This window comes from Balaenoptera acutorostrata, chromosome 4 (genome assembly GCF_949987535.1).
Source record: "Balaenoptera acutorostrata chromosome 4, mBalAcu1.1, whole genome shotgun sequence".
Taxonomy (NCBI): domain Eukaryota; kingdom Metazoa; phylum Chordata; class Mammalia; order Artiodactyla; family Balaenopteridae; genus Balaenoptera; species Balaenoptera acutorostrata.
The window spans coordinates 76,785,182-76,809,891 of NC_080067.1; the positions used below are offsets into that span (position 1 = coordinate 76,785,182).

At 37.5% G+C, this 24,710-nt stretch overlaps 1 protein-coding gene across 7 annotated transcripts in view; it reads right to left on the bottom strand.

Annotated features, from left to right (window-relative positions):
- ATP13A3 (ATPase 13A3) overlaps positions 1-24,710 on the bottom strand; it is an 86,685-nt gene that overhangs the window by 13,651 nt on the left and 48,324 nt on the right. For 5 of the 7 annotated variants that reach the window (XM_057545159.1, XM_057545160.1, XM_057545156.1 and 2 more), the window contains 11 exons: positions 24,134-24,258; positions 22,280-22,455; positions 21,635-21,757; positions 21,477-21,556; positions 20,670-20,712; positions 20,472-20,581; positions 20,061-20,157; positions 19,074-19,146; positions 10,012-10,189; positions 9,155-9,351; positions 3,932-4,020 (listed from right to left, as the gene is read on the bottom strand). In XM_057545159.1, coding sequence (XP_057401142.1) covers positions 3,932-4,020; positions 9,155-9,351; positions 10,012-10,189; positions 19,074-19,146; positions 20,061-20,157; positions 20,472-20,581; positions 20,670-20,712; positions 21,477-21,556; positions 21,635-21,757; positions 22,280-22,455; positions 24,134-24,258 — 1,291 coding nt within the window. The remainder of the gene's footprint in view (positions 1-3,931; positions 4,021-9,154; positions 9,352-10,011; positions 10,190-19,073; positions 19,147-20,060; positions 20,158-20,471; positions 20,582-20,669; positions 20,713-21,476; positions 21,557-21,634; positions 21,758-22,279; positions 22,456-24,133; positions 24,259-24,710) is intronic. The other 2 variants (XR_009008113.1, XR_009008112.1) reach the window with 1 other exon arrangement.

Below are 24,710 nucleotides of genomic sequence, written 5' to 3' on the forward strand. Positions count from 1 at the left end.
GACACCCAGTTGGTGTCCAGAGAACTGGTTGGTGTGAAACAACCCCACACATCTGGGGTCAGAAGTGTTATGAGTAGGAAACAATAGTTTCCTTTTAGGTGTCAGATGGGATTGGAGTGAAGAGAGAGACAGGATACAGAATAAGAAACCTGAGAAAATCTAGGACCAGACTGGCCATGAAGAGAGAAGGAAAAGACAAGTATACACACACACTTCTGCCTTGGATAAATGGTAGTACCAAGAAACAGAGTCGAAGCAGGGTTGAGGGAGAACATGATGAGCTTAGTTTTCTAAATGTTGAATGAGAGAACTGATGGGTGAACCGTGCATATAATGTTCAGTATGTTAGTGGATATTCAGGTTAAAGCTCAGTTGTGAGACTAGGCTAAGGGTATAAAGTCAGGAGTTTTCAACACATAGATGGCAACTACAGGGGAAGCCACAATTAAGGATGAGGTCACCTGAATGGATAGAGTAAGACAAGGGATAAAAACACAAATGTGTGGAACACTAACATTTAAGACACAGGCACAGGGTTTGGAACCACAATGGAGAATGAGGAGTCACAGAAGTAGGAAAAGGTCAGAAGAAAGCAAAGCATCATAAAATTCCAGGGGGAATGTCTCAAGAATGATGGCATGGCTAACTTGTCAAATACTGCTGAGGAGACAAGACTGAGGGGAAAAAAAAAACACACACACACACACATCAGGGGTACAAATCCACTGGACTTAACAAGAAGGTTGTTAATTGCCTTGGCAAGGGCAATTTCAGTAGACTGGCAGGGGTGGTAGCCAGATTAGATTAGTTGATAAGTGTGTGAGAGGTGAGTTGCATGTAGCATTCTTTCAAAAAATAATTTGGCTGTGAAGCATAAGACGTGTGGTGAGAGAGAAATATTATATAAATGTGTTTTATTTTCTTCTTTTGCCTAAGGTGCTTATCTAAATCCCTGAATGAAGCGTGTAGGGAAAGAGATGCTCATACCCTGTTGGTAAGACTATAAACTGTCAACCTTTTCAAAGTTCAATAACACAGTATTTATAAAAATTCAAATTCTAGATACCCTTTGGCCAAGCAATTCTACTTCTGCCATTAACCTCGAAATATGCATTTGTCCTTCTTAATGAAGTGTGCAAGAATCTGCAAATACAGCACTGTTTATAATAGCAAAACAGTGGAAACAACCTAAATATCCATTAAAGGGATTAGTTAAAACATGGAAAAGTCCATGAAATGGAATGCTCATCCATAAAGTGCATATAAGTTTGATACCCAAACCTGTCAATAACATCAAGAAAAGAAAACTAAGTTTGATCTCACTCATGCAACCACAAGCAAAAATCCTAAACAAAATCATAGTCAACCAAATCCAGCAGATATAAAAAAGAATGCATCATGAACAAGTTGGATTTATTCTAGGAATGCGGTGTTGGTTCAACATTTGAATATCAGTCAACTGGGCTTCCCTGGTGGCGCAGTGGTTGAGAATCTGCCTGCTAATGCAGGGGACACGGGTTTGAGCCCTGGTCTGGGAAGATCCCACATGCCGCGGAGCAACTAGGCCCGTAAGCCACAACTACTGAGCCTGTGCGTCTGCAGCCTGTGCTCCACAACAAGAGAGGCCGCGATAGTGAAGAGGCCCACGCACCATGATGCAGAGTGGCCCCCGCTCACCGCAACTAGAGAAAGCCCTCGCACAGAAACGAAGACCCAACACAGCCAAAAATAAATATAAAAATAAATAAATAAATAAAAGGTTACTATAAAAAATATATATATCAGACAACTGTAATTCACCACATTCTCCTGGAAGAAACACTAAGTGATCATTTCAATAGCTGTAGAAAAAGCATTAGATAAAATTAAATGTCTATTTATGTTAACAACACCATAGAAATAAGCTTCCTCAACCCGATAAAGAGTATATACCAGAAACCTACAGCCCACAATACATCCAGTGATGAAATACTAGGAACGCTCCCTGTAGAGTCAGGAACAGGAAAAGTACATCGCTATCACACCAACATTCGTGTGGTTAAGACATGAAAAACACATAGAAGGCATAAGGACTGAAATGTCAGAAACAAAAAAAGTCACTATTTATAGATAACTGTCTAAAACAAAATCCTAGAGAATCTAAAAATTTTAAGAATAAAGTTTGACAAGGCTGATGGATACAAGATGAATATCTAAAATAACTGCACTGTTTCCACCAGCATAAAAGGACTATAAAATGCAATTTTAAACAGATACTTATCAGAGGAACAAAAACCATAATACTACAGGAATAAATCTAACAAAAACTTGTATAAAAACCTTTAGGGAGAAAGATATTCTGAAGAAATAGAGATATTCTCCCCCTCAATTTTTTGATAAACCCAGTGTAATTCTAATAAAAATTCCAAGAGGGCTTATCCTGATATAAACTTAAACTTAAAATGTATACAGAGGAGGAAAAGCTCAGGAACAGCCTAAAAGGTCATGATGAACAATGTGAGGTGGGGATAGGGGTCCTATCCAACCATATATCAAAATTACTTACAAAGTCATATCACACTTTACACCCACTAGACAAACATTGGCAAAGATGTGGAACAAAAGATCTCATACACTGATGGAAGTATAAATTGGTATAATCACTTTGGAAAACAACTGGAACCTCAGAAAGCTAAAGAGGACATGCTCAAACTTATACTAGAACACACCAGAAGACCGTCTTCCCTAGTGGTATGCCAAGGTAGGGCAGGTGGTAATAGAAGGAGTATTTTACCACTGACATTGTTTAGAATTCCCACGACAAGGTGATATTTCTAGCAGATGGACGTTTAGTGGGCTTTATTGCTGGTTTTAAATTCTCAACAGCATTGTACCACCCCCTTGCTGCTTGTACTTGGGATGAACTCTTTGATGTTACTCACTCCCTTACACTAAGAGATGTGTATAAGAATGTTTACATCAGGACAATTAATTCAGGAAAAGTCTATAAACAATCCAGTTATTTACCAGTGGAGAACTGAGAAGTGAATTATGGTATATTCCTATAACGGAATACTATACAGAATGAAAATGAAATGCATGCAGCATCATAGTAAGGCTTTTGGGAAAAAGCAAGTCACAGTAAAACAGCAATTACCAGATACCATTTTCATAAAGTTCAAAAGTAAGCAAAACTATCTTTTAAGACTTCATACATATATGGTAAATGTATAGTGAAAAGTAAGAAAATGAGGTAGTGGTTCCCTCTGGGTGTTTGGAGAAAGGTGCACAATAGAGCCTTACTGGTGTCGGTAATGCTACCTTTTTTTTAGGTTACATGCTGGACTCCTAGGTATTATTTTACTGCTATTATGATTAACAACTTAAAACGTGTATGCATATTCGTTTGTATAAAACAAGTATTTCATCTTTCATAAAGTTTTTAATGAGAATGAGAATAAAGAACTCAATGGACAGCATGTGATGAAGCAGCACATGCAGACTACTCGAGAAGTAGGTTGGTAAGGGACGGGTCAAATAATGGAATCAATGTTCTTTTATTTTTAAAGACCAAGGGACATTTAATTTGTTTGTGGACAAAGGGAAATGGAACTAGAAGCAAAGACTGGAGAAACAGGAAAGAAAAATAACAGGTAGAGTCAATAAAGGCTGCTGTTTTAATTATGCTCCCTTTGGGTTAATATAACTGCATCTTCGAAAATTAGGAAAGAAGAGATCCTGGAAAAAAGAAACAAAGACAGTTTAGTCTCTTCCCCAGTAACATAAGAGCAGAGGAGGGGGATAGATCTTAAGCCCTAGCAATCATCCAGAAGTCTCATTTGGCTATGTGATACTAATGTGTCATTTTCCACTACTGTCTTATTTACCACTGCTATCCCAGATCCTATTACTACTCAGACAATCAGTAATAATTGATGTGCTTAAGCCTTACCTGAAGAATCTGGTCAATAGAGGCAACTGGATGCAACATGATGAATAATATGAAAACATACAAAATAATCAGAGACACAACAAAAAAATCTGAAACAGAAAGTAAAACAATTAAATTAGGGAGTTCCTTTAAATAAAAAGGCATATAATAACAACTGGTATACTGTCGATCTTAAATTTGGTTTTGAATACTTCTATTCAGGTTGATGAAGTATATAAAATGTGTGCTCTATGATATTTCCTAGAGTATGATACATCATGAAGGCCCAAAGGATTTATTTATGTAATGTGAAAATAATCAGCATTTATAAAAAATAAGAGACAGACCTTTATGGATATTTATTTGTGTATCTCACAGATAGATAGCTACTTTATAAGACAACCAAGCCAATCTATAATTCACAAACAGGAGACTAGACTACGTACGGCAAAATTAGATTATCATTTAAAACATACATGCAAAGACAATTGTTGATTGTAAAAATGCTGATAACATTTATTCTCAGTATTGGTTATGTTATAATCCTAAACAGAGGCACTCTAAGTTGAACGTAAGTATATTTCTGTTAAGTGAATCCCACTTTTTCATTAATTTCCTCCATGAAAATATTTCCACAGAAAACGCTAGCTAAAACCCAGAAACTGAGTTGATCTGCTACTTTAAATGTGGGCTAACCCTGTGGCTTGCTGTGGTAGGTAGGGATGGTAAATTCCATCCATCAGCACTTTGTATCACTTTCCTAACTCAAAAATAAAACTCCCTGCTCAGGACCATTTTGTTAACTGTGTACATACATGCATTCACATGCACGTATACATACAAGCACACCCTTATGTAACAAGCCATGGGGGTGGAGGGGGCTCAGAAATAGTCTCAATTATATTGACAGACCCCAACTTTTCCCCCCTTTTTTCTTTGGTCTGGATATTTATTTCTAAGTTCCTATTTGAGGTTGGCTTCAAAACTCAAACTTTACTATGACCACATATAACCAAAACTTTATCATGAAGCCTTCAGATTGAGCAAAGAAGTTTAATATACTATTTACAGACTGTAAATGAAGGAAGGGGTCTCAATATTTTTAAACGTGGGAGTCATTTGTAAATATGAAATTTGTTAATCCGTCAGTTGAAAACTATAGGCCAACAGTTATTATTCTATAGAAACAATACTGTGTTTTTTTAATACATATATGTTTATTGTTTTATATATATATTTATTGTTCTAGCAGCTTAGACTGAAAGTTATACTAACATTCATGCCAAAAGTGGGGAAACTCTTTTACTATGAGCCACTGACCAACAGGATGAAAAATTTGGAACCCACTTAGATAAAAAAGGAATTTTTTTTCTAGATTTTTATCTTTTCCAACATTCTACTAAATTGCAAACAGGATGGGACTTCCCTGGCGGTCCAGTGGTTAAGACCGCGCTTCCACTGCAGGGGGCGTGGGTTTGATCCCTAGTCAGGGCACTAAGATCCTGCATGCTGCGCGGGGCGGCCAAAAAATAAAAATAAAAATTTCACCAAAAAATAAAAAATAAATTTCAAACAGGGGATACAACATTCTATTCAATAAATGCAGCAATGAAAGTAATACATGTTATATAGCCATTCAAATATCTATATAGTCAGTTAAAGAAAAAGTGTTCAGAAAGTGCTAGTTGGAAGTACATGAACACACACACACAAAGACTAAATCAGAAAAAGGACCAAAAAAAAAAAAAAAAAGTCAGAATATAAATCCCAAAGAGAGACAGAGAGACAGAAAAGGTTTTGTTTCAATAAAGTAATAGCCCATATTGAATGTTTTTCAAATCCTATTGCATTTTTATAACGATAAGCAAAAACAGACTTGCAATCTAGTCCTGACATGTTACCAGAAAAAAAAATTTTTTTTACTCAAGCTCAAAAACTTCTTACATCTACCTCAACAGTATTTCTCAACTCTTCATCTGTCCTTCTCCTATAACCACCCGCTTTGATCACACCTCTAAAAATCTGCCAAGATTTCCATTTGAAGGAAAAAATAAATAATTGAATCTTTCCTTTGTTTAGCCAGGGGAGAAAAAGAGGCACTATTCAAAGGAATCTGACAGGGGAGGTGGGTGGCTGGCAGATTTAGATAACCACCAAAATGAAAAAATCAATAAGGATTTCAACCAAGAATGGAAAAGTCAGGGATTTATTTTGGAGAGGTATGAGTTTCTAGTAGACTGTGCTCTCAACTCCGGGATTCTCCTGGCATGGTCAGTGATTCCTTAGTGATCGTACTGAAGTGCAAGGAATGCTCTTCACCAGAAGACAGCTATCAAAACAAACGCTGTGTTGGTGGTGACTGGCAGCTGAGGGAGAATGTTCCACAAGTTAAAGAATTAGCTTCTATTTCAGATGCTGCCACAAAGCTATGTGAACATCAACGAGTCATTCAGAGTCAAATTATTTTAACTATAAAATGGGGATACGGTGAGGATCCTGGAGGAAACTGTAGATTTAAGTTATTATTACATACATCCCAGCTATGGCATCACAGAATTGTTCTTCTAATGATACCAGTTCCTTTTGATGGAATATGGCATCAAAATAAGGCACCATAAAGGATTTCCTTCATATTCCCCTTAGTTAAGTGACTCAAAAATAAAAACCTACATAGAGTAAATAAATCCGCAATACTTGTCCATAGCTCTGATATATACCTCTCTTGTTCCTTCCTCGAAAATACTAACCAGGACTGCCTGATCTATAACACAGATTTCAAGTCTTTCGTACTCCTATTCCCTCCTTCCTTACTCAGTTACTTGTCTTTAAAAGGCCACCTTATTCTGCAGGGCCTCTAGGTATCTGCTCCAACCAATTCAGGCATGGCAGATGAACAGGCAAAAGATACACAGGCCTGAACAGGAAGGATACTGGCATGTCAGTAATAATGCCTTCATAAACTGAGAAAGAACCTGGATTTCACATGCAGTAAGTTATAAGGATCAAGTAAAAAAAAAAACTGTAGCAAAAATTGAAGCCAGATCTCAAGAAATCACATCTAGTTAAGAGAGAGTGTTAGAACTAAGTCCATATGATCATGGCCCCTGAAATGATAGCATAGTCAAACAGGAAAATATAACTGGGCTAAGCTAAAGTTAAAAATGGGTAACCACAGGCTGAAATAAGGTTTTACTTAGATTCAAACTGAACCACTAGAAGACAGCAAAAAAACTCTATAATGCCTTAAATGCCTAAGATTGAGATTAATTCTTAAAAATAATCACCTCAAGATAGACTGAATACATTACACTGTTTAGATATTGAGAAGAGCAACTAGCAGGTCCCAGTGAAGACCTGTTAACTGTCTACTGTGCAGGACAAAAGGAAAGGCTAATTAGTGTCAGCTCTAGGAAAGCCTTAACCTTTTCCCCACTCTTTTCCATCTATATTTACACTTTACATTGTATATCACTTTATACAGTAATACTTTATTTCTGTCATTTCTTACTTTCTTCTCTACTTTTCCTTCTTTACTACATTCCAAGATCAGGGGACTTCAATGACAGAAAGACAGACAGACAGGATGTGAAAATCAGCAAAGTATGTGTACGCTGACTTTCCTGTTCCTATTGTATTTTCCGGGAGGCATGTTTTAATGACAGCATGCGCTTCTGTATGCACTGACAGACATGCACAAGCTGCTTATAGTAAGGACAAAGGTTTTGTGGCTATATTTCTATTAAAATATAATTTTTAACACGTTTAAAAAAAAACAAAACAGTCCAGCCATCAACAATTGAGTCTATTTAAATCAATTTGAAATTAAATAGGAAATCAAAACATATGAGCCTCTAATTTTTTTGGAAGTTTTCCAAAATAATATAAAAGATGTGTTTAAAAAATAGGCAACTAATAGTCTCTCTCTTTTTCTTAACTGGAGAAGTATGGATAGGGTGGATTTACTTAGACCTCTAAATTAACTTTCCTGGTGCAGCTTGTCTTACTTATTATCAACCAGTCTGAACACCAGTTTTCTTCATGTAAAGAAAGTTTTGTTCTTTGATAGATGTTTTAGCTACCCCTGGGCATGCTCAATATTTCCTTAAAATTTAAAAATATTGAACTAAAAATAATAATTAAGGTTGATATACATGTTTTCAGTTCACCTTATAATAAGGTAACTTAAGTTACGAAGTTCTCTTAAAAGTACAGTGATAAACCTTCTATGCAAGGCTTTTTGTCCCCCATGGTTTTAATATGATTCTCAGTAATACAGCCTCCATTTATTAGATAAGAAATATCAGTTCTTTTTTAAAAAAAAGAAAAAACAGATTTCAATTATTATCAGCACTTATATTTTTAAACAGTCTTACCTGTCCAAAATATAAAGTAATAACACCTTCCCTACAAACCAGAGGGTAGAAGTAAAGACTAAATAAGAAAACATATGTGAATATGCTTTGTTAACTCTAACATGAGATAGAGATGTGAGGAGTTATCACCCCTGTATCACACCAAAACCTGTGGCCTGACATTCTGCCAACTAGAACACTGGCATTTCTTTACAGCACAAGAATAACTACTACTCATCCCAAGATACTGCAAAAGTCTACAGTTTTATGTGAAAAAAAATTTTAAGTTATTCCATATATTAATTAGTACAGCCTCAATTTTTTAAAACCAGCAATTTACATATAGTGAATAAGTTTTTTCCCCCAAAACCCTAATTGTGATCAAACAAAATGCTATCTCCTATTGCCACAGGCAGACAAGCTTACATAGGCACAAGCCTCCATCCTACTGGCCCCTTCTGAGGTGGATGCAAAGGTGACAGAAATGAAGAATTCCAGGTGAATACTGGCTGGAACAGTGTCAAAAATGAGAAAAGACAGCTGGTGCTATGCAGACCACCCAGAAGGAAAGTATAATACCCACTGTTCCAACTGAGGAACCTCTGTTCCTGCTTCTAATTCTAACTCTCTTTGCAATGGGCTGTAAAAATAAAAGTTGGAGCCAGAAGTAATAGGATGTGAAAACCAGGAATGTTTAGAACTGCTGGCTTTAATTTTAAACTTAGGGTGGCAGCTACCATGAGAATAAAACAAGACAGTAAACATCTAAATCACTAGGTTCATTCTACTTGTGAAGATCTATTTTACTTTGAAAGGACAGTTTTAACTCTACTCTTGCATTACTTTTAAAGAAGGGAAGCAGGATGGGAATCACAATAAATGCCAAACTTACAATTCTTGTAGCAAGGTTGCCTGAAGGGTTTTCCTTTTGAAAAGGCAATTGCCACTATGAGGTACTGAAAACTGGAGATAAAAAACACTGTGGTATTTTCATAATTTTCTATATTATGTCTATCAGGATTGGTTTCATTGTACAAATGTGAAGAATTCCCATATAGGCTTCCTGTTGTATTAAAAGCTTCCTGTGTACTAAAACACACACAAAAGATTTTATATTAGTAAACACAATATGTTTCCCAAAGGAAACCAGTTTTTCTTTCTAGTCACATTCCAATCAATTAAAAAATTAGAAGTAAGAAACTTCATTAATTAATAAGTCTCTCTTACTTAACCCTTTCCCCATTCTTTAAATTTGGAGAGTAATATTAGCATAGTAAAGGTAAACAGACCTTGTGTTTACCTATGTGTAATTAATTAAAATAATGCTATCATAATTTGTGAACTGGAAAACACTCTGCCCATAAACAAATAAAAGACCCACTTAATACCTTTACTTAAATTTTTTTAGGTTTTAAATGTCATTTCCCAAACTGGGGTTAGAGAAGTTAGGAACACAAACATTCTGGGTTTAGAAGAGACCCTAGTGATTAATTTCAACTTTCTTATTTTACAGATAAGGAAAGCCAGGCTCAGCTGCAAATTAAGAAACTGGTCCAATGTCTCCATCTTGGTAGTGATTATTAGGACCTGGCCTAACCACCCTCCTACAGATAAAGTCAAATACAGGCCAAATTATTTAAGTGCTTAGTCAAGCTGCATGCAATTTTTACATAAATTTTAAACTTATTTTTGCATGCGTATATATTACATACATTTTACACATACTTTTTAATGGATTGACCAACTTACTCTGAATGTGGACGCGACTCCTTATACCACGTCTGCTGCTTGACCCAAAAAAACCCCAAAGATTGAAATCCAATGCAGATGATAATCTGAGACAAGACGGAGACGAGAAGGGCCCCAGATATAAGACCTGAAGGTGGTCTTTGTGCCACAAGTTCCTTCCAGGCAGGATTTAAACTCACTACGTTGAGAAGAAAGAGAAGAAAGGTTTATATCTAAATTCATCTGTCAGATTCATTTAGGAACATTTAGGAAAAAAAAAAAACCAGTTTTTCTCTAACAAATATTTAGCATGAAAAATGTCCAAAAAACAAGCCAGATGCTATACATATCTAAATAATCTGTAAAAGTAAACAATTTAGGCTTTTTCAAAAATGGCTCAGGAGCACTTTTTACATTAGTCTATTGAAGTTCAAAGGAAACACTAGTACAAGTAAAAAGAATAGTAAATATTAGCATATATCATCACCACCCTTGTATGTTTATTTCTGAATCTTTAATTGCAAAGCTACAGTTAAAATAATACATATTTCCTCCTCTTAAGAAGATACTAACAAAGGTTTGAAGCTATATAAACATAACAGTAACATACAAAAAAAGGCTCTGATCGCTTATTAAGGTGGTCCACCAAGTTTCTCCACTGTAGCGTTTCTATTTTTCTCTTTGTAATTAATAAGTAATTTGTAGAAAGATACTAAGACTCTGTAAAAATCCTGTTCCTTATCAACTTTCATTCACTAGTTGTAGCATCCACTAAAGACTGTCAAACTCAGTGGCTCTCAACCAAGGTGATTTTGGCCCCCAGAGAACATCTGGCAATGTCTGGAGATATTTTTGGGTGTCACAAATGGGGGAGTGTTACCGGCATCCAGTGGGTAGAGGCCAGAGATACTGGTAAGCATCCTATGACATACACAGTAGTCCCCCACAGCGAAGATGTAGCCGGCCTAAGATGTCAGTAAGACAAGGGTCTTTCCATAGTATAAGCCAATCATTCCTTCTGTATTATTAGTTAGCATTTTACCATTTTACTGTAAGGAAGAGCTTTCCCTTCTCTCCCAATCACTTATTTATTTCCAGTATGGACTTATGAATTTTCATTTGATTAAATAGATCATATCTCATTACCATTATTATTTATTTTGATGTTAACATCACCAATACTGAAACAAATCAACATCTTGTCTCCTTATATGATGTACTCAGGAGGACACAGCATCACTTCTTTGGTATTCCTGCCAAGAATGCATAGCCTGAGTCTAATGAGAATACATCAGACAAACTCAGATAACTGGATTATCTTCTTTCATAAATGTCAACGTCAAGAAGCCCCCCCAAAAGGCTGACATACTATTCTGGATTAAAGATGACAAAAGAGATATGATAACTAAATGAAATTTATGAGCCTAGACTAGATCCTGGGCTAGAGGACTAGGGGGGGAAATAGGCAGAAGGGACCTTATTGGAACACATAACAAAACCTGAATATGGGTATGGATTAGGTAAAATTGTATGTGTTAAATTTCTTGATCATTATAACTGTGTTTAGCTGTGTAAGAAATTGACTTTGTTTAGGGCAATACATACTAAAACATTCAGAGGCAAAGGGTCATGATAACAAACATATTCTCAAATATTTCAGGGGATTGGAGAAGATGGCGGAAGAGTAAGACGCGGAGATCACATTCCTTCCCACAGATACAGTAGAAATACATCTACACGTGGAACTGCTCCTACAGAACACCCACTGAACGCTGGCAGAAAACGTCCGACCTCCAAAAAGGCAAGAAACTCCCCCCGTACTTGGGTAGGGCAGAAGAAAAAAGAAATAACAGAGACAAAAGAATAGGGACGGCACCTGCACCAGTGGGAGGGAGCCGTGAAGGAGGAAAGGTTTCCACGCACTAGGAGCCCCTTCGCGGGCGGAGACTGCGGGGGGCGGAGGGGGGAAGCTTCAGAGCCACGGAGGAGAGCGCAGCCACAGAGGTGCGGAGGGCAAAGCGGAGAGGTTCCCGCACAGAGGCTCGGCGCCGAGCAGCACTCACCAGCCCGAGAGGCTTGTCTGCTCCCCCGCCGGGGCGGGCGGGGCTGGGAGCTGAGGCTCGGGCTTCCGTGGGATCGCAGGGAGAGGACTGGGGCTGGCGGCGTGAACACAGCCTGAAGGGGTTAGCGCACCACAGCTAGCCCGGAGGGAGTCCGGGAAAAAGTCTGCAGCTGCCGAAGAGGCAAGAGACTTTTTCTTGCCTCTTTGTTTCGCGGCGGGCAAGGAGAGGGGATTCAGAGCGCCGCCTAAACGAACTCCAGAGAAGGGCGCGAGCCACGGCGATCAGCGCGGACCCCAGAGACGGGCGTGAGACGCTGGGGCTGCTGCTGCCGCCTCCAAAAAGCCTGTGTGTGAGCACAGGTCACTCTCCACACCTCCCCTCCCGGGAGCCTGTGCAGCCCGCCACTGCCAGGGTCCCGGGATCCGGGGACAACATCCCCGGGAGAACGCACTGCGCGCCTCGAGCTGGTGCAACGTCACGCCGGCCTCGGCCGCCGCAGGCTCGCCCCGCCTCCTCCGTACCGCTCCCTCCCCGCGGCCTGGGTGAGCCAGAGCCCCCGAAGCAGCTGCTCCTTTAACCCCGTCCTGTCTGGGCGGGGAACAGACGCCCTCAGGCGACCTACACGCAGAGGCAGGTCCAAATCCAAAGCTGAACCCCAGGAGCTGTGTGAACAGGGAAGAGAAGGGGAAATCTCTCCCAGCAGCCTCAGAAGCAGCGGATTAAAGCTCCACAAACAACTTGATGTACCTGCATCTGTCGAATACCTGAATAGACAACGAATCATCCCAAATTCAGGAGGTGGACTCTGGGAGCAGGAGATATTAATTTTTCCCCTTTTCCTTTTTTTTGTGAGTGTATATGTATATGCTTCTGGGTGAGATTTTGTCTGTATAGCTTTGCCTTACAATAGCTTTATTTTACTTCACTATATTATAGCCTCTTTCTTTCTTTCTTTCTATTTTTTCTCCCTTTTACTCTGAGCCGTGTGGATGAAAGGCTCTTGGTGCTCCAGCCAGGCATCAGGGCCGTGCCTCTGAGGTGGGAGAGCCAACTTCAGAACACTGGTCCACAAGAGACCTCCCAGCTCCACGTAATACCAAACGGCAAAAATCTCCCAGAGATCTCCATCTCAACATCAAGACCCAGCTTCACTCGACGACCAGCAAGCTACAGTGCTGGACACCCTATGCCAAACAGCTAGCTAGACAGGAACACAACCCCATCCATTAGCAGAGAGGCTGCCTAAAATCAAAATAAGGCCACAGACACCCCAAAATACACCACCAGACGTGGACGTGCCCACCAGAAAGACAAGATCTAGCCTCATCCACCAGAACTCAGGCACTAGTTCCCTCCACCAGGAAGCCTACACAACCCACTGAACCAACCTTAGCCACTGGGGACAGATACCAAAAACAACGGGAACTACGAACCTGCAGCCTGTGAAAAGGAGACCCCAAACACAGTAAGATAGGCAAAATGAGACAACAGAAAAACACACAGCAGATGAAGGAGCAGGCTCAAAACACACTGGACTTAACAAATGAAGAGGAAATAGGTAGTCTACCTGAAAAAGAATTCAGAATAATGATAGTAAGGATGATCCAAAATCTTGGAAATAGAATAGACAAAATGCAAGAAACATTTAACAAGGATGTAGAAGAACTAAAGAGGAACCAAGCAATGATGAAAAACACAATAAATGAAATTAAAAATACTCTAGATGGGATCAATAGTAGAATAACTGAGGCAGAAGAAAGGATAAGTGACCTGGAAGATAAAATGGTGGAAATAACTACTACAGAGCAGGATAAAGAAAAAAGAATGAAAAGAACTGAGGACAGTCTCAGGGACCTCTGGGACAACATTAAACGTGCCAACATTCGAATTATAGGGGTACCAGAAGAAGAAGAGAAAAAGAAAGGGACTGAGAAAATTTTTGAAGAGATTATAGTTGAAAACTTCCCTAATATGGGAAAGGAAATAGTTAATCAAGTCCTGGAAGCACAGAGAGTCCCATACAGGATAAACCCAAGGAGGAACACGCCAAGACACATATTAATCAAACTGTCAAAAATTAAATATAAGGAAAACATATTAAAGGCAGCAAGGGAAAAAAAACAAATAACACACAAGGGAATCCCCATAAGGTTAACATCTGATCTCTCAGCAGAAACTCTGCAAGCCAGAAGGGAGTGGCAGGATATACTTAAAGTCATGAAGGAGAAAAACCTACAACCAAGATTACTCTACCCAGCAAGGATCTCATTCAGATTCGATGGAGAAATTAAAACCTTTACAGACAAGCAAAAGCTGAGAGAGTACAGCACCACCAAACCAGCTTTACAACAAATGCTAAAGGAAATTCTCTAGGCAAGAAACACAAGAGAAGGAAAACACCTACAATAACAAACCCAATACATTTAAGAAAATGGGAATAGGAACATACATATCGATAATTACCTTGAATGTAAATGGATTAAATGCTCCCACCAAAAGACACAGGCTGGCTGAATGGATACAAAAACAAGACCCATACATATGCTGTCTACAAGAGACCCACTTCAGACCTAGGGACACATACAGACTGAAAGTGAGGGGATGGAAAAAGATATTCCATGCAAATGGAAATCAAAACAAAGCTGGAGTAGCAATTCTCATATCAGACAAAATAGACTTTAAAATAAAGACTATTACAAGAGACAAAGAAGGACACTATATAATGATCAAGGGATCGATCCAAGAGGAAGGTATAACAATTGTAAATATTTATGCACCCAACATAGGAGCACCTCAATACATAAGGCAAATACTAACAGCCATGAAAGGGGAAATTGACAGCAACACAATCATAGTAGGGGACTTTAACACCCCACTTTCACCAATGGACAGATCATCCAAAATGAAAATAAATAAGGAAACACAAGCTTTAAATGATACATTAAACAATATGGACTTAATTGATATTTATAGGACATTCCACCCAAAAACAACAGAATACACATTTTTCTCAAGTGCTCATGGAACATTCTCCAAGACAGATCATATCTTGGGTCACAAATCAAGCCTTGGTAAATTTAAGAAAATTGAAATCGTATCAAGTACCTTTTCCGACCACAACGCTATGAGACTAGATATCAATTACAGGAAAAGATCTGTAAAAAATACAAACACATGGAGGCTACACAATACATTACTTAATAACGAAGTGATTACTGAAGAAATCAAAGGGGAAATCAAAAAATACCTAGAAACAAATGACAATGGAGACACGACGACCCAAAACCTATGGGACACAGCAAAAGCAGTGCTAAGAGGGAAGTTTATAGCAATACAAGCCTACCTCAAGAAACAGGAAACATCTCGAATAAACAACCTAACCTTGCACCTAAAGCAATTAGAGAAAGAAGAACAAAAAAACCCCAAAGCCAGCAGAAGGAAAGAAATTATAAAGATCAGGTCAGAAATAAATGAAAAAGAAATGAAGGAAACAATAGCAAAAATCAATGAAACTAAAAGCTGGTTCTTTGAGAAGATAAACAAAATTGATAAACCATTAGCCAGACTCATCAAGAGAAAAAGGGAGAAGACTCAGATCAATAGAATTAGAAATGAAAAAGGAGAAGTAACCACTGACACTGCAGAAATACAAAAGATCATGAGAGATTACTACAAGCAACTCTATGCCAATAAAATGGACAACCTGGAAGAAATGGACAGATTCTTAGAAATGCACAAACTGCCGAGACTGAACCAGGAAGAAATAGAAAATATGAACAGACCAATCACAAGCACTGAAATTGAAACTGTGATTAAAAACCTTCCAACAAACAAAAGCCCAGGACCAGATGGCTTCACAGGCGAATTCTATCAAACATTTAGAGAAGAGCTAACACCTATCCTTCTCAAACTCTTCCAAAATATTGCAGAGGGAGGAACACTCCCAAACTCATTCTACGAGGCCACCATCACCCTGATACCAAAACCAGACAAAGATGTCACAAAGAAAGAAAACTACAGGCCAATATCACTGATGAACATAGATGCAAAAATCCTCAACAAAATACTAGCAAACAGAATCCAACAGCACATTAAAAGGATCATACACCATGATCAAGTGGGGTTTATCCCAGGATTGCAAGGATTCTTCAATATACGCAAATCAATCAATGTGATACACCATATTAACAAATTGAAGGAGAAAAACCATATGATCATCTCAATAGATGCAGAGAAAGCTTCTGACAAAATTCAACACCCATTTATGATAAAAGCCCTGCAGAAAGTAGGCATAGAGGGAACTTTCCTCAACATAATAAAGGCCATATATGACAAACCCACAGCCAACATTGTCCTCAATGGTGAAAAACTGAAACCATTTCCACTAAGATCAGGAACAAGACAAGGTTGCCCACTCTCACCACTATTATTCAACATAGTTTTGGAAGTGTTAGCCACAGCAATCAGAGAAGACAAAGAAATAAAAGGAATCCAAATCGGAAAAGAAGAAGTAAAGCTGTCACTGTTTGCAGATGACATGATACTATACATAGAGAATCCTAAAGATGCTACCAGAAAACTCCTAGAGCTAATCAATGAATTTGGTAAAGTAGCAGGATACAAAATTAATGCACAGAAATCTCTTGCATTTCTATACACTAATGACGAAAAATCTGAAAGTGAAATTAAGAAAACACTCCCATTTACCATTGCAACAAAAAGAATAAAATATCTAGGAATAAACCTACCTAAGGAGACAAAAGACCTGTATGCAGAAAATTATAAGACACTGATGAAAGAAATTAAAGATGATACAAATAGATGGAGAGATATACCATGTTCCTGGATTGGAAGAATCAACATTGTGAAAATGTCTCTACTACCCAAAGCAATCTACAGATTCAATGCAATCCCTATCAAACTACCACTGGCATTTTTCACAGAACTAGAACAAAAAATTTCACAATTTGTATGGAAACACAAAAGACCCCGAATAGCCAAAGCAATCTTGAGAACGAAAAATGGAGCTGGGGGAATCAGGCTCCCTGACTTCAGACTATATTACAAAGCTTCAGTAATCAAGACAGTTTGGTATTGGCACAAAAACAGAAATATAGATCAATGGAACAGGATAGAAAGCCCAGAGATAAACCCACACACATATGGTCAACTTATCTTTGATAAAGGAGGCAAGCATATACAGTGGAGAAAAGACAGCCTCTTCAATAAGTGGTGCTGGGAAAATTGGACAGGAACATGTAAAAGTATGAAATTAGAACACTCCCTGACACCATGCACAAAAATAAACTCAAAATGGATTAAAGACCTAAGTGTAAGGGCAGACACTATCAAACTCTTAGAGGAACACATAGGCAGAACACTCTATGACATACATCACAGCAAGATTCTTTTTGACCCAGCTCCCAGAGAAATGGAAATAAGAACACAAATAAACAAATGGGACCTAATGAAACTGAAAAGCTTTTGCACAGCAAAGGAAACCATAAACAAGACCAAAAGACAACCCGCAGAATGGGAGAAAATATTTGCAAATGAAGCAACTGACAAAGGATTAATCTCCAAGATTTACAAGCAGCTCATGCAGCTCAATAACAAAAAAACGAACAACCCAATCCAAAAATGGGCAGAAGATCTAAATAGACATTTCTCCAAAGAAGATATACAGATGGCCTACAGACACATGAAAGAATGCTCAACATCATTAATCATTAGAGAAATGCAAATCAAAACTACAATGAGATATCATCTCACACCGGTCAGAATGGCCATCATCAAAAAATCTAGAAACAATAAATGCTGGAGAGGGTGTGGAGGAAAGGGAACACTCTTGCACTGTTGGTGGGAATGTAAATTGATACAGCCACTATGGAGAACAGTATGGAGGTTCCTTAAAAAACTACAAATAGAACTACCATACGACCCAGCAATCCCACTACTGGGCATATACCCTGAGAAAACCATAGGTCAAAAAGAGTCATGTACCAAAATGTTCATTGCAGCTCTATTTACAATAGCCAGGACATGGAAGCAACCTAAATGTCCATCGACAGATGAATGGATAAAGAAGATGTGGCACATATATACAATGGAATATTACTCAGCCATAAAAAGAAATGAAATGGAGGTATTTGTAATGAGGTGGATGGAGTTAGAGTCTGTCATACAGAGTGAAGTAAGTCAGAAAGAGAAAAACAAATACAGTATGCTAACACATATATATGGAATCTAAGGGAAAAAAAAAAAAAAAAAGGCCATGAAGAACCTAGTGGCAAGACGGGAATAAAGACACAGACCTACTAGAGAATGGACTTGAGGATATGGGGAGGGGGTGGGGTGAGATGTGACAGGGTAAGAGAGTGTCATGGACATATATACACTACCAAATGTAAAATAGATAGCTAGTGGGAAGCAGCCGCATAGCACAGGGATATCAGCTCGGTGCTTTGTGACCACCTAGAGGGGTGGGATGGGGAGGGTGGGAGGGAGGGAGATGCAAGAGGGAAGAGAAATGGGAACATATTGTATATGTATAACTGATTCACTTTGTTATAAAGCAGATGCTAACACACTATTGTAAGGCAATTATACTTCAATAAAGATGTTTGGGGAAAAAAAAAAAAGTCAGAAAAAGAAATGATAATATGCATAGAGAGAGGGAATGATCAAATGAATGTGGTAAAATGTAAACTTTTGGGAAATCTAAGTAAAGAATATTGGGAGATCCTCATACTATACTTGCAACTTTTCTATAGATCTGGAATCACTTTGAAATAAAATGTTTCGGTAAAAGAAGAAAAAAAAAAATTTTTCAGAAAAAAATGGATAAAGAATAAAACAAATGGGGCAAAATATAAACAACCACTAATAAAAGAACATACTTACAGGGAAAATGGAGAGATATGCACTGTGTTACAACTGTTCATGTAAATTTACCAAAGTTTAATAAGCCACATTAGAATTTCATATGCTTTAAAAACAATAACAAAGCAAAATACTCACTTGTAAATACCACTACCAAAATGATTGCCAGATCAATGAAGAGAAACTGGAAGTCTCCTAGGTTACTTAAGATCTAGAGAAGGGATTTTTTAAAAATAGTTAGCGTTCAGGAACTATTTTTATAGCACCACTTTTATACCATTTCCCCCTGGTTTTATTAGATTTTTCCTCCCTGGTTTTAAATGACAACTTCAAAATGACACTTGGACATGCTTAAAAATTGAACAGATTTGCCTTTAAATTAGTGAAATATAACATATTTGCAAAATTCAATTTAATATATTAGTATAAAAAGTAGCTCCAAAAAAATTCATTCAATAAAAACCTTTAAAAGTTTTTTGGCGAAAAGAAAACACAAACTTCTACTCACAAAATTTGAACATTCTTGAAAATTAGTATCCTGAAGCTTCCTTAATATCTAACACCACCTCTCCTGATACTTTCCACAAATGGTAAAAGGGGATAGTTTCACAGAGACTCCTTGGGATCTCACCAATGTTCATTTAGAGGAAAATCTAAAGTGAGATCACTTCAACTACAAAATCTATGGAGTACCTAGGGATATCACTTGTTTATACAAGTCCTAAAAGTCCTAAAACTACAGCTGAAACATCTTTTCTCATTCTGGCCTTTCCTTATAAATGTATAGCAAAGTTAACTGCAATTCTAAAGTATGTCACAGCTTGACATTTTGAAGAGTTCTTAAAAAGATGTCCAATCTGCCCTAAAGGCAAAAGAAGAATACAATCATCTTTCATTCACAAGGCTGAATCCACAGTTGTTGGCCTTAAGGAAAATGCTATTCCAGATTAATGAGATTTTCAATTTGCTACTCGAAATACAGTAAACTAAAGGAATATTCACAGATGCTAGTTATTTAAGTTCCACAATTAATGGATGCATTCAAACTGAAACATATATGCTCAATATCTTAATTTAAATGTCTTAACACTAAATACCATCTCTGTTAGCAATGTCAGTACTCACAGAATACAGCAGAGTAACACTGAAGTACTGTATAATGCTGTACAAAGCCATAAATTTAAACACACAGAAGGAAGTCATTAAAGCAGCACGGCCTTCCCTGTGAAAACAATTGTTGGCATGTGAACACAAGTACTCTAAATGCCTCCTCCAAAACCACAATTATATCCTGACAGATGAACATCAACATTCAACCGTTACAACAAAGCACTTTTCTACCAAAAGAACTTAGCCAAAGCAGAACTGGAAGAAATGAGGAGTAGCAATCAATCTGTTGCTAAAGAGTTATAGATCAAATACACTAACATACCATTAAAACAAATTCAAATTACTTTCTATGACTTCTTTTTTTTTTTTCTATATTCTTAGAGCAAGCTACAAAAAGATAATGGGAAGTTTTTCAATGTTTACTACCTGATAAGGTTTGGCACACAGGAAATACTAGGAGTTTTGGAGGTAAAGGGAGATGCCACCGAAGCCTCGAGCTCTGATAAGGAAATGCCTCCATGTGCCCTCTTCAGAGCCTAATGGTTTGAAGAATAAAATTACTTGCGTTTTGTGCATGTGATTTAGGCCACAGAAAGAACTACAAATCACAAAATCTATACTTACACCACAATCATTTGCACCATCACCGCACATCCCAACAAAGTAACTAAGAAACAAAAATTATGTTAAGATTTTGATTAACTTCTAAAAACATACAGCTTTTCACTTAAGATTTCCTCCAGCACAGTATTTTGAAGAGCTGACAGACCCAGATTCCCCCAGTGGGACTAATGAATCTTTTCATTACAACGACCACAGGCATGCTGCTTTGCGAACAGCACCAGCCTGAAAGTCAAATGACCTGGGTCACTGCTCCAGTACTGTCACAAGATGGGCAACCATCAGTTTATCATTTTGGCACCTCAGTTTCCTAACCTTTAAACAGCAAAGATTGGGCCTGCCTAGTCTTTAGTACACTTACTTTTAAGGCTATCAGTAAAGATTTCTCCCTTAAAGACTTGAAACATAATTAGTTACTAAAAGTATGACATCACTTCTATCATTCAAGAGTGAATGAACTCTACCTCATGGATATCACCTAGAAAAGGGATGCTGGATATGGTACTTTACCTAAATAAATAAGCAGATGAGCCTCTTTTAAAGAGGCACTTACCTATCTTACAGGTGACAAGTTTATATACATGAAATATTAGTTACTTTTCTGGTTTTGAAAACAGAACTGTGATTCATGAAAAATTAACAAACAAAAACGGGGAACTCCCTGGCGGTCCAGTGGTTAGGACACTGTGCTTCCACTGCAGGGGGCACGGGTTCGATCCCTGGTCAGCGAACTAAGATCCCGCATGCCTCGCAGCAGGGCCCCCCCCCCAAAAAAAAACAAGAACAAAACCAAGATCCACACATACTCACTCTACATTTTGCAGCGCTTCTACTACCTGTGTCTTCTGATCGGGTGCCATACGAGCAAACACAGTGCCGTGCAGCATCAACTGGAAAAAATGTAGATTTCTTTAAAAGACTGTTCACAGCGTATTCGTGTGAGCACATACGTCGCCCGAATCACTAACCTTAGGAACAAGGTCTTGGAAATGTTCCAGTATCACCGAAAATGATCTTCCATTCATTGCAAAGTGATAACGAGTCGCCTGAAGATCCTCTACGTTATCATGGACCAATTTAATTGGAATAGCCTGCGTATAAGACGTTCGGAACACTGTTTCAGCCAAACCAAGTAACACAATCCTATCTTAAATATATTTGATCCAAAACTAAATTCTTTCATTTGATGTTTTACACAAGACAACTGAACGTTTAACATGTATTGAAAGTAAAAGAAAATTCAGTTTTAAGGTAATCTATCTATATTGTTTATTTAAAAAATAAAACTTAAGGAAGGCTAAATATCAGCTTCGGTTTGAAACGATCCACGAGCTAAATATTATGGACCACTTGCATCGTTTACCACTACTTTTAAAATAGGATAAATATTTGGGATTCTTATACTTTAAAACTGTGCTTCTCAACTTTGGCTAAATATCAAAATTTAAACACTGAGAGACCTGCATCTGCCCCAGTCCTAATGAATCAGAGTCTCTGAGGAGATGGCCCAGGCTTCTGTTTTTGTTGAGTTTTTGTTGTGTTTTTAACGCAGATTTTTTCAGAATAAATTAAAACAAGCAAGTTTTGTAAAAGAAAATTCTACTTGACATTACCTCCGAGTCAACTGCTGATGAATCACTACTCTGTGTTAGGGTGTCTGCATAATGCCAATTTATCTTGGCAACTTTCCCATCCTTTGGAGGTAATGCTTCAGCAATAATAACTTTATCCTGAGGTAGTATCATTCCACAGTCTCTGGCCACTGAGACAGCAGTCAACATGTTGTCACCTAATTTTCAAAATATTGAAAATACATTAACATTACAACAGAGACATGAATGCATTAAACAACAAGTACTTACTGAGAATCTACTACAGTCCCCATTACTGGGCTGGGCAAAATGAAGTTAATGTATGGTCCTTACTCTTGGAGTTTAAAAATAATAAAATCAGGATATATATATATATCAAAAGAAGCCTCAAATAATTCAAAAGCACATAGATACTAAATATTCAGAACATTCTCACCCACAATTTTTAAAGCCAAATACAGCCTCAATCTTTTTGAGTCATGGACTAGTGGTACCCATTCAACGCCTGGCACAGTGCTCAATAAATACTGTTGAAATGACCTGGGAGTGACTGGTAATCTGTACAAGAATATGAGAGTAGCCTCACAGAGAAAAGTGAGTTACAAAAGCAGGATTACACAAAACAAAAAGATAAGCAAAGTAACAAGAATACAATCTTTACAAGATATAAAGAGAAGCAAGACAGACAACTTCTCAGTCACAAAAGGAAGAAACTAAAGACACTGTAAAGACAAGATCAAGAGAGGAAAATGCAGATGTACAGGAGAAACAGGCAAAGGTCTGGGGAGCCCACCGCTGCCAGAACGGAAGGGCACTATTGTCTCTTCCCTCAATTCCCACACACTATTTCCAAGCGTGTCTTCCTATGACCTGACAGATCCTCTTGGGACACAACGCCATATTCTGTCGTGGCAGGAAAACAAGGGCCAGTGATACAGACAAAGTGCTCTGAAGCAGGATCACGAGAACCAAGAACTGCTGGGATGCTAATAAATTTGGTTACTTGAGCTATCTGGTAATAAGTATGGTATTAGATGGATCTCAGAGTCTAAAACATAAAAATGTACACAAGCCTTTTCCATATGTCTTACTGAACATGTAAATGCCATAAAGTGAATATCTTAAGTCTGATTATATGCTAAGAAAAAAACACTTTAAGAGCTGCCACGATTTCATACGACTAAGAAAGGAATTATCTAATATTATCCACAGTATGATAAACTGTTGATCATAACAGTATGATAAATACCAGGAGAATCATTTAGATGTAGCAGTCAAGAAAGAAACCAAAAACTGGCTCTTTTCACTGTTACACACAATGATAAATGTACTATCTTATATATAAAAATATAACAAATATCTATTAATCATTTTCCATGTATGTGGCACAGTTCTAAAAATTATAGACAATCTCAAAATAAGTAAATCATATTCTTAACCCTCAAGAATCTTATATTCTAATAGAGAAAACAAATCTACAAATAACTAACACAAGGCAGAGTAAAACAACTGCTATAAGAAATATATGATTAAAGAGAGATAACAAAAAGAGCACAGTTAAATATTTACAGTGTGCCTTTCACTAGTGTATTATACTTATTATAAACAGATTTGCTAGACCTCCAAAGTGTATTGTAAAGTTGTCCTCTATCTTGGAAAAGTATTCAGAGCTGAAATAGGGCAATGTAAGATGGAGCAACTATATAATAAATTTAATTACCTGAGTTATAGGATAATAGTGTGGTATTCGATGGAGCTATATATCAACAGTAATAAGTATGCTTTTATAACTAACTGATCATTCCTCAATATTAGACAACCTGAACTTTAAGAGTCACACCCGATTTTTTTCTGTGTCCTTTTATAAAGTCTAACCTGTGACCATGACAGTGCGAATGCTGGCTTTATGCAAATCTTCAAGTACTGCAGGGGTTTCTCGCTTTAATTTGTTCTGCATTATAATTAATCCCATAAAATCCATGTTGTTCTCAATGGCATCTCTGCAGAAAAAGAAATTTTAACATAATGATTTAGTCATGAGAACAGGTATTTGTTCATTTTATGTTGATAAGGCAATTTAAAATAGCCATAAATTATAAATTAAAACATTTTATATGCTGAATAAACCATAAATGTATAAGTTTATGAGTTCGATCTCAACGAACTTAAATCTGAAAAAACGATTCCCAAGAAATATATTTTGAAATTAAATTTTACCTTTGAAACATGGGTATATAAAGATCCTTAGGAAATGTATGTCTTTGTCTAAGACACTAAATACTTCTAGTACTAAGGAATATTCATCTTGTATCCTACCTACAAAATGAATGACCATAAAATATATCTATTTTTTACCGTCCCCCATCGAACATACTCTAATTTAAATGTTAAGAGAAAAGGAAAAACTGTACACAGGCACATTCAATAGTTATACTGGATTCATTATCAAGTC